The sequence below is a fragment of the Mycteria americana genome, chromosome 1, assembly GCF_035582795.1.
Source record: "Mycteria americana isolate JAX WOST 10 ecotype Jacksonville Zoo and Gardens chromosome 1, USCA_MyAme_1.0, whole genome shotgun sequence".
NCBI lineage: Eukaryota > Metazoa > Chordata > Aves > Ciconiiformes > Ciconiidae > Mycteria > Mycteria americana.
Window position 1 is genome coordinate 105557494 of NC_134365.1, and position 12503 is coordinate 105569996.

General features: G+C 41.9%; 1 protein-coding gene across 9 annotated transcripts; it reads left to right on the forward strand.

Annotated features, from left to right (window-relative positions):
• Positions 1-896: 896 nt before the first annotated feature.
• LOC142416546 (uncharacterized) lies at positions 897-11963 on the forward strand. 9 transcript variants are annotated; one of them, XM_075516258.1, is made up of 7 exons: positions 897-940; positions 4806-5217; positions 5908-7219; positions 7942-8040; positions 8719-9063; positions 10221-10352; positions 10582-11963. In XM_075516258.1, the coding sequence occupies exons 4-7, from the start codon at positions 7950-7952 to the stop codon at positions 10680-10682; spliced, it is 669 nt and encodes a 222-aa protein (XP_075372373.1). In that variant the 5' UTR covers positions 897-940; positions 4806-5217; positions 5908-7219; positions 7942-7949; the 3' UTR covers positions 10683-11963. The 9 variants fall into 9 exon arrangements, with proteins under 9 accessions (XP_075372373.1, XP_075372399.1, XP_075372406.1 ...); XM_075516284.1 differs by having other exon boundaries at positions 4806-4890; positions 7138-7219; XM_075516244.1 differs by having other exon boundaries at positions 924-940; positions 4633-5217.
• The last annotated feature ends 540 nt before the right edge of the window (positions 11964-12503 follow it).

The window sequence follows — 12503 nt, forward strand, 5'->3', positions numbered from 1 at the left end:
GTTTTATGTGGATATTTTGCTGTAAAAATATTCCCTCTCTTAAATCTTTATGAGGGTGACCATACCGATCACAGCTGAACTTTCTTGCCTGGGAGCACGTACATCCCTTAAAAATCGAGGTAACGAGGATTTCTAAGTAGTGTTTGTTTACCTATATCGCTTACTGTATCCTTGCTGGCCACAAGCTCCCTAGTCTCCTTGCAGTGCCATCCTTTTCTTGGATTCATAACAAAGTAGTTAATGAAAATTCATTTTCAAATGCAGCATGCTGGGAGAACACAGGCTTATTCGTGTCCTCTGCTGACTCCGCTGGGACAACTGGAAAGCTGTCCCCTACTCCCTGCAGAAAATGACGCCCCTGCAGCTGAGTTCCAGAAAGGTGGTACACCTGGTCTAAGCCACCGCAACCCAGTGTATTAACAAGAGGCAACGTCACTTTCAATTTATATTAATATGCAAGGCTGTGCACTGCGACGGCCGAAGGCTGTGATTCGCAACCTCTGTTAGGCAGAGATATGCTCCCTGAAGAAGTTGCTGTTCCCATCCGAGGGGGCGGCGGCCTCTTCAGCTAAGTCTTGCCTTCCACGGCTAAGTCTGACAGGGATTGTGAATCAGAGCCTTGCACTGTTTTAAGGTCTCCTTCAGCAGAGTAATGTGAAGGCGTATTTTATTTGCTCTTGTATTTTAGCTGTTCAAAATCAGTACAGCCCTTTCCCTTTGCCCCTTATTTTGCCAGTGATGTTTTTTTCCACTCCAGTTTGGCAAGTGTTATGTAAAGCACCATGTGATTTGGTAATAGAAATATTTGGTTCACTGAAGTCCTCCTTAATCATGAGGCAAAGTCCATTTGAGCTACCAAATGAATATTCATCAGTCATCCTGCACATAGCCAAGTGGTAATTAATTCTTTCTCTTCTGGTGACCACATGCTCCTGATACGGTAAAGAGAGTCAGGGAAAAAAAAAGGGGAAGCAAACAGGAATGACATTGCAATCCTGCTGGTTTGCAGGCTTGCAGAGGAAGGGGAGAATACCCCTTCTTCTAGCGTTTTGGGCTTATGTCTTCCTAAAAAATGGGGGAGGGGAAAAAAAAAAATCATTTGCTGTCCCTGTGTTTGCAGCAAAGAAAGGTATTCTGTTATCCCCGGACCTGCCAGTAAGGAATTATAGTGGCAGTCCTCTTCCTCCAGGCTTTGCTCTTTGTGCTTTAAGTATTGAATTGTCTTCCCTAGTGGCCCTTTTACTGGAGAATATAAGCTACAAGCAATGCTTTCTTCTTTAGCTATTCAACAAATATTCTGTATTGATCATGAATTTGGGCTTTTAGATGCAGAATTTTTTACAGAGTTAACTGTGAGGTGTGTCTGTGCAGCTGCTTTTGCTGTGATGTCGGGCTGAAATCAATGTTAAAAACTGGAAATTTCTGTTGAAGCCAAAACGTAAAGGTCTTAAAAATGAAGAATTATGTGAGCTAAGTAGACTTTTCGGTGAAACTATGTGTTTGTTCATAGTAAATGCCTGTACGCATGTATATATATTCACATGCATGCACAGCAATCGGGCTGTCTGCAGGACTGTTTGGATAAGAGCAGCTGAAGTTGGTTTGATTAATGCTGCTCAAACGGCAATGCCTTTGGAATTCTCGTCTTCCCTCTGGCGCTCATAGCATGTGGGAAGACTTTTCTTTCCAGCTCCTTCTGTTGGGCATTCTCTGGACACGTATTTCTTCGGTTCTGCCTTTTAATTGCTGTATCGTTCAGTAGTCTTTGGACATGCAAGATGCTGACACATAAAAAATAATGTTATAAATCTACTAGCCTGGCTTTTTCCATTCAGCACATGGAGCTTTCTTTTTCCTAGGGTATATACCCTTATAAAACTGTTTTTTTCTGATCTATGAAGGAACAGAATAAGTTACTTCAATCTCAGTTGCATGTGTGTTTCTTGCCCTCTGGAGATGGATTTCTGAATTTGACAGTAGACTGCGTCCCTTTTCTTTTAAGCTTTTTGGAATGCATAAATAATAAGTACTATGTCTACTTCACTGTTTTCTTCAAGGAGCATGAGGAAGAGATGCTTATACAATTGCTATAGAAAGCATATACTCTTCCTCCCAAAATACAGCTCTGTGAGACAGGAAGTATCCAGGCCCAAGGCTTTGACAGCAGCAAGTGTGAAGCTCTTTCTCTTCCCATCTTCTGTTCCTCTTCCTGCTGCCTGCGTCCCGTCCCATCCCATCCCATCCCATCCCATCCCATCCCATCCCATCCCATCCCCTCCTCCCCAAGTCTGTAATCTATCCAGGAAATGTCCCTAATTTCTGTATTAACCTCTATATTATTGAGTATTTAATTTCACTTTGTCAGTAAAGATACTATTCTGACATTTCATTACCCTAAGCTCAGGCTGAACTGATGTCTGGAGGGGTAAGGTGCATTAGCCTCAGCAAATATAAATGATGTTGCTTCACAGAATCCTCGAGAATTATTTTGACTCTTTTCTGTATGCCAGGGACCTAACTTTTGCTTCAAATTTGCTACAAGAAGGATTTAAATTGGAATAGCATTCATTTAGCTCTCTTTCTGAGATCAGTGATCATAATGGAAAGTCTGAACGTAGCCTTGAAGGCAAAGAGAAATACAAACTTCCTGTAGAAGTTTCCGTCTTCTCAGTCACTGTATATTTGCTTTTGTGTCAGGGGAACTATTGTGTTCTGCTCTGATGATGCTTATAGAACTGTTAATAGAAACGTGGGGGTGGATAATGCCTGCTCTTTATTACTTCTTGTCACTTCGTGGCTTTGAAAGGCTTGTAATCTGTTATCACAAAAAGAAAGCGGCTACTGCTATGCTTGGCACTGAAGAAATGCAGAATGCAGTCCTTTTCCTGTGTAACTATTGAAAACCATTGTTATAAGCTTTGGGAGGAATATAAAACTAGACACTATTTGAACCCAAGATTAATATGAGAAAAAAAATTTAGTATAAAAATAAATTATGTTAATATGGTGCGAAAGCCAGTAGCGTTGGTTATGAACTTATATTTATTTGTTTAAAATCCCCTCCAAACAAGCAACAGATCCTACCAGAAATCTATGCCTAAGTACTAAGGACAGAATAAATCTCCATAAAATGCATACATGGAAATAAGGTTGGCTTGGTTGTAAGAGTAAAACTGGTTTTGGTGACAGCAGAGCTTGTGTCCCTGATTTCAGCTGGAAGATGACATTCAAACTTCCTAGGAAATATCCACCTACATCTTAGCTTATTGTCTGTCTTGAAGATCATCCTGAGTGACATGACGATATCAGGGCCCTAAAAAACTAAGTGATCCTGAAATGCTGAACTGGGTTCAGAGCTGGAGCAAGCGGGACATGCCTTCTCAGGATGTAAAGACCTGAGAAAGAAAAAGAAAAATTCTGTTATCCACAGACATAGCTGAAGTTACGTTAAGCTGTTTCCTTGGGCAGGTCATCGAGAGGAGGAAGAATTTAAAGATTTATGTCACTGGGGAAGCCAGCATAAGCCTGAATGAAACTTGTGTGCGTGACAGTAAGCTCCACAGTATTTGAGTCCATATAGCCAACGACAAGAAGTTAAGCAGAAGTAGTTTATTCTACTCTCTTGTGCTTTTTGTTTCGCCTTTGCGGGAGGGAGTTATACCGTTATCTCTTGGTTTTCATTTGCCTGTGCACATGAGAGATTCCCAACAGAGTCCTTTGGTGATTTCCTAAACTTAAATCACAACTTGTCACTGAGTCAGGTTCTCTTGTGTTAATGGTTGTATTTTAAGCTGCTGCTATGTGATTTAGCTGTCAGACCTTCTTTAAAGCCCACTGTGTCCTTTTGAAGAAGAGGATGATGGAATAAGAACCCTCCGTAACGGTGTTTAGTGACAGTAAGGTGTAAGCAAAAAGTAGCTAATGGACACTTAAATCAGGTAGGCATTTATATTAAGTAAGGGATTGAAACTGAAGGATGTTGTCATTGTCTTAAATTCTCCTAGGGATAACTTTGTGAGTGGTGATAATCTGTTATATTAGTTTGAGGGTTTGATCACTTGACTATGTTAGTCTGTTGATTCACTGTAATACTGTGAAGTTACATATTTAACCAGCCTAGATAACAGCGGAGCGTTGCTTTCTTAAGGTTTGCTTGCTTTTGTGCTATTTGATTGATGTTATTAATGTTATTATTTTGATTTTTAAACAATGAAAAAAGAAGGTACGTCTTTTCACTAATTGGTACCTGGACCTATTCCAGGTCCAGGTACAAAATTTGTAAGCTCTTTGTGTTCTCTTCAAAATTAGTTCTAAACTGCTTCACAGCATGATGAGTAAAAATAATGATCACTACGGAAAAAAGCCTTATGTTTTAATTCAGTATAGAACTCTTGGGTTTTAACATTTTGGGTTTTGGTTGTTTTTTTTTTTACATTTATTCTAGATATAAGAAAGTAAAAATGACAGCCCATTTGTCATTTATAGAAGCCAATGTATAAGATGTGTAATGATGAAGTGGTATTCTACAAAAGCAAACCCAGCAAACTAGGTCTTAAACTGAGGTAAAAAGGGAGGGTAAAAGGGTCCCTTTTGGTCATCATTGACTTGTAGACCAACGCATCCAAAATGCAGTCCTGCCGTATGATCAGGGCAAAGACAAGTATCTAGTACAGATTACGAGCAGGACTATGAGAAATCCAGAGCGGCTGGTGCACAGCTGTGTCGTGCCTGTTCCCAAAGGTGCACTGGTGTCCAAAGTGGTGAAAGAGCGGCTCCAGCCCACCGAGAGGATACATCCTTCACAGATCTGATGAGGACCAGGCTTTCCCACCATCTCGTTTACAGAGCTGTCCAGCTGGAGCTGTCAGGATTTGGCTCTAGGAAAGCTTGGTAGGTCCTCTGAGATGCATTTTTGGAACCTCTGTTGCAAATACAGAATATGGTGTTATCTAGTGATAGGTCAGTTGCTGTGGAGTGCTTAATCTGACTTGGTTATCTTCTGTGTATGTTTTTCCTCATGACTATACTGTTTTTCATTTGTAACAGATGATTTAGGTGAAACTGAACTTTACTTTTTCTCTTGCTATCTGAATATGATTTGCATACCACTAAGACAAATCCTGGAATTTGCCTTGTTTGAAATTTTTCTTTCATTATCATGGGTATGTATACATGAAGGTGATAGTCCGAAGCTGCCTCAGGACACATTTTTTTAGGGTATGTATTTCTCCCATGTTGCCTTTTTTTTTTAGTTAAACAAAGTAGGATGAGAATATCAGGATTTCAATAGCTGAAATCTATCACTGGTTTTATCTTTTGATTTAATATAAACACACACAAGAGCCGATAGCATTTTTTTTTTCCTTCTTTCATGAGGAGGTCAGTTCCTAAAGCAGGAAATACATAGGATGCATGAGGACACCAGAGAATATATTGTCTGATCTTGTGATCTGTTTTTCCTAGCCCTGATATATCCTTGCCTTGTAATCTTGTCATGAAAATTTGTTAACTGTTGTATTGAATCTGATGGATTTACTAACACTGAGACATCCGAGATCTCACTTGCCTTAAAACAAACAGACATCTATTCAGATTTACTCAGCAAGCAGAACTTTGCTACTTGCTTTTTTTTTTTTTTAAATGGTTGTAATAGGGGATTTTTTTCCTCTTTTAAGCCCTGTTTGAAGTTAACATGGTGGGTGTGCTGGGGGGTGTTCCATTGCACCCTCGGTATTTTCCAGTATTACTAATCTCAGATGCCTGTTGAGAATGTAGGCACAGCTCATGGTGCTGGCTTAAAGCCTCCCTAGGCCTTTCTCTGATAAAAAGGCTGTTCACTGCCCTATTTCTGAGGAGAAACCTCAGAGACAAGTTCGGTCTTGTTTGCTCGTGAATATGTATCCACAGGCTCCACCGTGAAGGCTGAGTAACTGGGATCACGCTCCGCTGACAGACCTGGTGCTGAATGGACTTCAAAGAACACATTGCTTGCTCTGCAGGGGAAGCGATCGCTTTGGCATTGGCCTGAGATATGAGAGAAAGTGGAAGGAGAAGAGAAAAAAAAAAAAAAATCTTGCTTTGCTCTCTGAATTGTGCATGCTTTGTGAATGGCTGATGTTTGTGTCTGGGCTCTCAAGTCAGCACCTTCCACGGATGTGGTGTCGGCTTAAGGAAGTTTGGAAGCAACTCTGGAAACCAATGGCTTTGCAGCACAGAGAGCATACATTTTCAGTAAACGTGTCTGGGACACCGAACTACTTTCTGCTAATAGCAAAGATTTTGATTTGCTTTAATGAGTTTCAGAGGCTGTGAACTGGCAGCTCTGATTATTCCCCTTACATTAACCACTATGCTCTGCGCATGTCAAAAACTGTTAAAAGAGCAACTGAACTCATGCTTCTTGTCTGCACTCTGTAAGTGAAAGCTCTTCTGAGTCTTTTAAGCGTCCGAAAATTACTGAGCCATCTAAGAGAAGGAAATGTTAGCTAAGCTGGCCTTAGCTGGTAAAAGCCAATAAAATCTCCTGCTCCTGGGTAGCTGACCCATAACTGAAAGCTTGACACCAGAAAGTGTATGGGGACCCTTTTAGGAAGCCAATAAATAGCTGAAAGATAAGAATAAGTGAAGAATAGATATTGTCATTAAAATAACACAGAAACCAACCAGACATTCAACTTCTTGCAAGTACAGCCTACACAGGAATTTCTTTGCAGGATAGAAAAGTGCAGATAAATGCTTGGCTGTCATTTTCACTCCCACCATTTTGCTGTCCTCCCCTACCAACAAGAAGATCCAAGCATACCCAGAACAACTGATTTAACTCACACAAGTACACAGATTACAAGTACTGCACAATGTGGAACAACCAGAAGCCCTGCCATGGCTTTCGTCCGTATCTTGGTCTAAGGTGGTAGGTGAGAAGGGAGAAAAAAACCCCAAACAAACAAGCAAACAAAACCAAAGCTTTTGATTTTTGGTTACTTATTTAACCTCAGAACCTTTCAAGGCACCTGCCCATTTGGAAAATGGAGGCCAAGCAAACCACTCTCGCTTTTCTCCTTCCCAGCAGCGTGTCAGGCTCCACTTGCTGGTCCGGCACTTAAAAGACATTTCTAAAAGACAGCTTTGTTTTTCTAGGGAAAAGGAAAATCTACATTCTGAGGTAAAGAAAGAAGCTCTCCTGCCTATTAACACTAGTCTGAAACAGGAGGATGTAGCGGTAAGCATTATTTTTCTTTTTCTTCGGAATTTCTGTTTTTTCCTGATGCCCATATCAAAATTCTTCTACTCAGAGTACAAATACAGTAACATTAGTAACAAGAATTGATTTTTTTTTGAAATTATTGAAAAAGAGATGCCAGTAGCCTGTTGTTCTGTACGTTCATTTTAATGACCTGAGACAGTTTGCTGGGAGCCAGGCTCTTGCCTGTGCTAGCCAAATAATTTGAGGCAGGTGCCCTCTTGAGGAGGAGAAACAATTACAGAGGGATTTTGCTAGCTTTTAGGAATTTGTTGACAGTTGTTCAGTTCACTGTAGACTGCAGCAATAACTGTGTGATTGCGGTCTAAGTCCTAACTTTCAGCTGTTTTCGCTAGTGCCTTCTGGCCCTCAGTAAGCCTGTTGCCTGCAACTTGAGTTTATAGATTGTGTGTGGGTGTTCTGGTTTGTGGAGTCTGTTGTCTTGTTGGTTGTTTGGTTTTTTTTTTTTCTTTTTTTAGAAAGGTGAGATGTGCTTTCATGTCTCTTATTTAAATGCAGAGGGTTTCTTTGTCATTTACAAGCTCATCGCTTCAGAGGAAGGTCTGCGCACTTTTCACTGCTCTGTAAGTGCTAGGACAGGCTTGCAGTACCCAGCTAAGTGATACTAGCTCTCCTCTGTACCATGAGAAGGACTCACGGATAACTGCCTATGATTTTTTTTCTTCTCTTGCCTTTTTCAGTGCAGAAGATGACTCCGATCGCAGGGTTCCTCCCTAGGGCTGGAGGCAGCAGCCCCGTTCTGGTGTTCCAAATGGCAGCTCTGGCGATGCTGGTATCAGGTAAGGAGGAGCCCTGGCAAGGACAAGCATGCTGTTGGCATTTTTTTTAATCCTGTTTAGGAGTTACTTGGTGTGGCTGAGAGATGCTGCCCGGGTTATGGGAAAGAAAGAATATCTGTTGCAATAAGCCTCCAGCGGGGCATGCTCTGCATGATGTTTTTCAGCCTTTTGTTTTCTCCATGCTGAATTATGCTCAGGGAGCCAGGAGGTGAAATCTGATCCTGAAAGAGAAGTATTTTGAGCCAATCAGTATTTTTATATTATCTTTCCATGGAATAGTTCAATATTAGATGAAAGCAAATTTTCTCTTCAAGTTGAAGAGAAAAAAACAAACCTACCCCCCCAGATATCCCTCTCCCCTGATGCTTTAACCTTCTTTTTTGAAGAAAGGACGCTCTTCTCATCTTCCATTTTTATGAAAACAGCAAAGCTTATAGAGAATATTCTGTTTGCATAATGCCTTTGCTGCAAGATCTACGGTAGGAAACAGATTTTTCTTCCTCTCACATGAGGGAAAAAGTATTGTTTTTATTTTGGTACCTGTTATCCTGGGTGCTCTGGGCACATCTGGAGCATAAGAGAGCCCCTGCTTAAACAAATGGAGAAGTATGGTGAGGCAGGGGGAGTTGGCCTGGCGCAAAGGTCAGTGCAGTTAATGTCTGCCCTCTTCCACCACAGAACACAGTATGCTGGAAATCATTTATGCATCTACCATGAAATACCTGGAAGAAGGACAGACGCTGAATTTGAATTGCCTCATCAGGCATCAACAGGATCAGGTGTCACAAATGGAGGCTCACTGGTATAAAAAAGCAAAGCAGCAAAATGAGACTGGGTTTGGAAAGGAGGTGGAAAGCTTGCACCTCTCGCGAAACTCAGACCCCAAGGCGAAAGTCACATCCTTTCTGCTTCTGAAAATTCAGAAAGTCAACCAGTCAGACAGTGGCCGCTATCAGTGCAGGGCCAAAATAAAGAATACTGTCCTAACTGCTGTGGGCCACTTCATTAACGTGAATGTAACAGGTAAGCTCTGTGTGTCCAGGAGCTTTCTTTCAGAGGAGTTGGGAGACCACATGGTTGTCTCCGAAGCGAAATTTCTGCATGATAAAAACTGTGTTCATGAAGATGTATCTTCTCCTCCTTGGGTGTGAAACCAAAAATGATTGCTGCCACACTGTGACATGTGGAATAAGTTTCATACTCCTCTGTCTCTTCATCTATGCATGCTAAATGCAAGACTGACATGTGAAAAATGTTGGGGATTTGTTTTAGATTGGCTGTGTGTAGCTCAGACCTCTCTGAGCTAATGGGAATAGTTTCCCATGGGATTTCTACTCCCAGCACTGTTACCAGAGCTGAAAGGAATTGGGTGGAAAAAGCAGTGTGGGAAAATGTATGTTAGTCTCGGGTTAGACACAGGTCTGCTCCAGTTCGTCTAGCACCTGTTCTGGGTTTATAGCCATAGCTACATTCACAGGCGGTAAAGTTATTTTCTCTAAAATGGAGATCTATGTATTTTCTTAAATGGAGACCTTTGTGTATGCAAACAGTCTAGCCTTATCGCCTCTTGAATTCATTGTAGTGTATGTAGACCTCAGGGAGGATTGGTGCTTAGAGGGAGCGGGACCCGAGATACAGCAGCCACCGCTGTGAACATTTTGTTCTTATTGAGGTGATTTTTTCTTCCTCTTGCTTCATTACTTAGAAGAGAAAACTATTGTGCAGAAAGGCTGGCAGGGCTGAAACATACAGTGGCAGTGCCCCTGTGCAATCATTTCTATACAGGGCTTAACTGATCGTATGGGATGGTGTCCTCTACCTGTGCCAAGTGACTTCGGCTCCAAGCCTCCAGCGGAAGGGAATGTCTATTTGGCCTAACTAGCCGAGGTTCTCATCTGGTTCTCACAGAATTCTGTGATTCTGTGGTGGTTGTGGTGGTGGTGAGCTACTAGAGCTTTGTCGGTTGGTTCTGATCAGAGTCAGACTGAGAAACCAGCTCGTATTCCTTCCAAGCTGTTCTCCCAGCTTTGTTAAGATGTTCTTAAAGTTTCCTCCAACATATTTTGACTAAAAATGAAATAAAAATTACACCTGCAGTTGCCTTTTTGCCACTAAGTTTTACGTAAGGAAAGATGAAGTTCTGCAGACTTCTATTTGCATGTTGGTCATCGTTATATCAGGTGTGAGCATTGTCAATACCACAGAGAGGACAGAGGGTGACCTGCAACAGAACAAAGCTCTGAGGGTGGATTCTGGGCTGGAGAAGATGTGGGCTGCGGTCATGATATCCTGGATAATTGTGTATGTCAAAGGTAAGAAGATCGATTGATCTATCTCTCTCTCTCTCTTTTCTGAAGATAGAGCTTATGATTGGTTTTATAAAATCACAAGTCTCACAGGTGGATTTCTGTCATGGTCCTTATATTTAAGGACTCCCCCTTTTCCCACTGTAATAATTCCATAGAGGTTAGTGGGCTAAAACTCCCCAGGCAGGAAAGTGAAATGATCCCAACTAACTTGCATTGGTTTTGGTTTTGAGAGATTTTGCAGAAGGTGCAGCTGAGCTGGATTCTGGCCAACATCCACAGAAGTCACCTGGCTCAGTGTCCAATTCCCGGTCGTGCCAAACCAGAGTGCACTGAATGAGCACCAGACCATTGTTTTATGAACTTCAGATGCCTCCTGTATGGCCTTTTGGGAATATGTAGTTGTGTGCTAATGTGACATAAGGTATCTTGCAAATTAAATACTGAGCCTGAGCTCAGGCAGTTGATTTAGATGTGAGAAAGCCTGCCTTCTTGGCCAGATGACCCCTCAATATAACCTCAGATGTGGTCTTGCATTAGTCACTTTTTGAATAAGCTTGTGTTTTATTAATTTGGATTGGTACGTTTTGCTCCTGAATGCCAGTAGATTTTTTCTTTCTTTTGTGTGTGTGTGTGTGTGTATGTGTTCGTCTTTTTTTCCACGCAAGGACTCGTACCATGAAGACACTGTTTGTGAAGTCTGAGCTGCTTTGCTTAAACAAGATAATATTCCTGAGGTGCTGTAAGAACAACTTCATTTTATTGCGCATGATGAATGTCTGGGATTCACGTTGTGTTTCATGGCACGCTTCAAGGTTTCAGGGGACTTATTGCTGGACTTCCTGCTACTGGTTCATTGGGATTATTCACTTTACCTGCTAACCCCATCTACCTCCTAGGCAGAGAAGAAGAATTTCTTCATGCCTTTTCTAGTCCTAGAATTGAAATTCCCTTGCATCTAATGTCAGTTCTTCCAGGTTTTGCCTTCACTGAGGCAACAGATTTCTCAGTGTTGTGCTCTTTGAAATGAAAAGATGGTTTCTTTCCAGCTGTACTTTCTGGGACCTGCCTCCCATGCAGGGAGGTTCTCCCTTTCTGCTACAGCTCTCTCTGCAAAGAAGGATTTCCTGGGTGGTTCTCTCCTCTGAAATGTCTTCTGACATATTTCTAGTCTATCCTCTGTGCTCTTCAGTTTGCTCTGAGAAAGCTTGAGGCCCTTATTCAACGCTCAGCAGTCGGGCTCCAGTGGGGGGATGCACAGGAAGCAGAAACGAAGCCAGTGTCAAACTCGCTGTTCTGCAAACAGAAACCCAAACCAGGCACAAGGTTTTACCCTAACCCTGGGATGTTTTGAAAGGCTATTTTGTCTACAGTCTTTTACCAGTGTTGTGTCCCTCTCCCCTTTTCCAAGTATTTATGTAAATTTGCCTTTTGTGTAAGGGGTGTTTTCTCTTAGGACTCAAAATTTGGTACCAACTGACAACGGGAAGATGGTTACATCTGTGTCTGTTTCTGTGGTTACTAAAGCTTGTCTGACGAACACTTCTGACCTCTGCCACGTTCTTCATACTTGGGCATGTGTGTAATGTTTTTGAATGTCAAAGCAGACGCCTATCTTCTAAATAAATAAGTCAAGCGATCATTTATCTCCTCATCACTTTGCCAGGTATCTGACTGTTTATCGGCTCTGGAGGGCTGCAATTGCTGCTGCTTTGTGAGCCTTTCCATCAAAGGCAGCCTGATTTTGGATTCTTGTTGAAATAAACGTGTATTTCACATCTGACAGAGCCAGCTGCTTAAAGGGCATCCTTGATGCTGAGAAGCAGTAGCAAGCAGTAGAGACGTCTCGCTAGCTGGGGGAAGGGGGAGGTGGGGGGCCAGAAGAGCATGGTGTGATCCTGGGTTTTGGGCTCCACTGAGCCAATTCAGGCTGCAGATATTTTTAGCACTATTCTTCAGCAGGCAGCATGCTGTACAATGACACATCAACATGATGCTTCTCTTGTAGGCTGGTGTAGCTATGTTTCCACCTCCTGGCAACTATAAGGAATAGCTGAAAAGAGACTAAGGAGAATTATGTTTTTATTTTTGCGAGGCACTAGAAGATGAAGTAGGAATTTTAAAGAGGCACTTCTCTTGAGCTTGAAGAGATTTTTA

What these genes read in the sequence shown, in the direction of transcription:
- LOC142416546 (XM_075516258.1), top strand. Translation starts at nt 7,950, where the DNA reads ATGACTCCGATCGCAGGGTTCCTCCCTAGGGCTGGAGGCAGCAGCCCC. An exon ending in TCTGGCGATGCTGGTATCAG is followed by an intron (nt 8,041 to 8,718) that starts GTAAGGAGGAGC and finishes CTTCCACCACAG; the next exon opens with AACACAGTATGCTGGAAATC. An exon ending in CATTAACGTGAATGTAACAG is followed by an intron (nt 9,064 to 10,220) that starts GTAAGCTCTGTG and finishes TCGTTATATCAG; the next exon opens with GTGTGAGCATTGTCAATACC.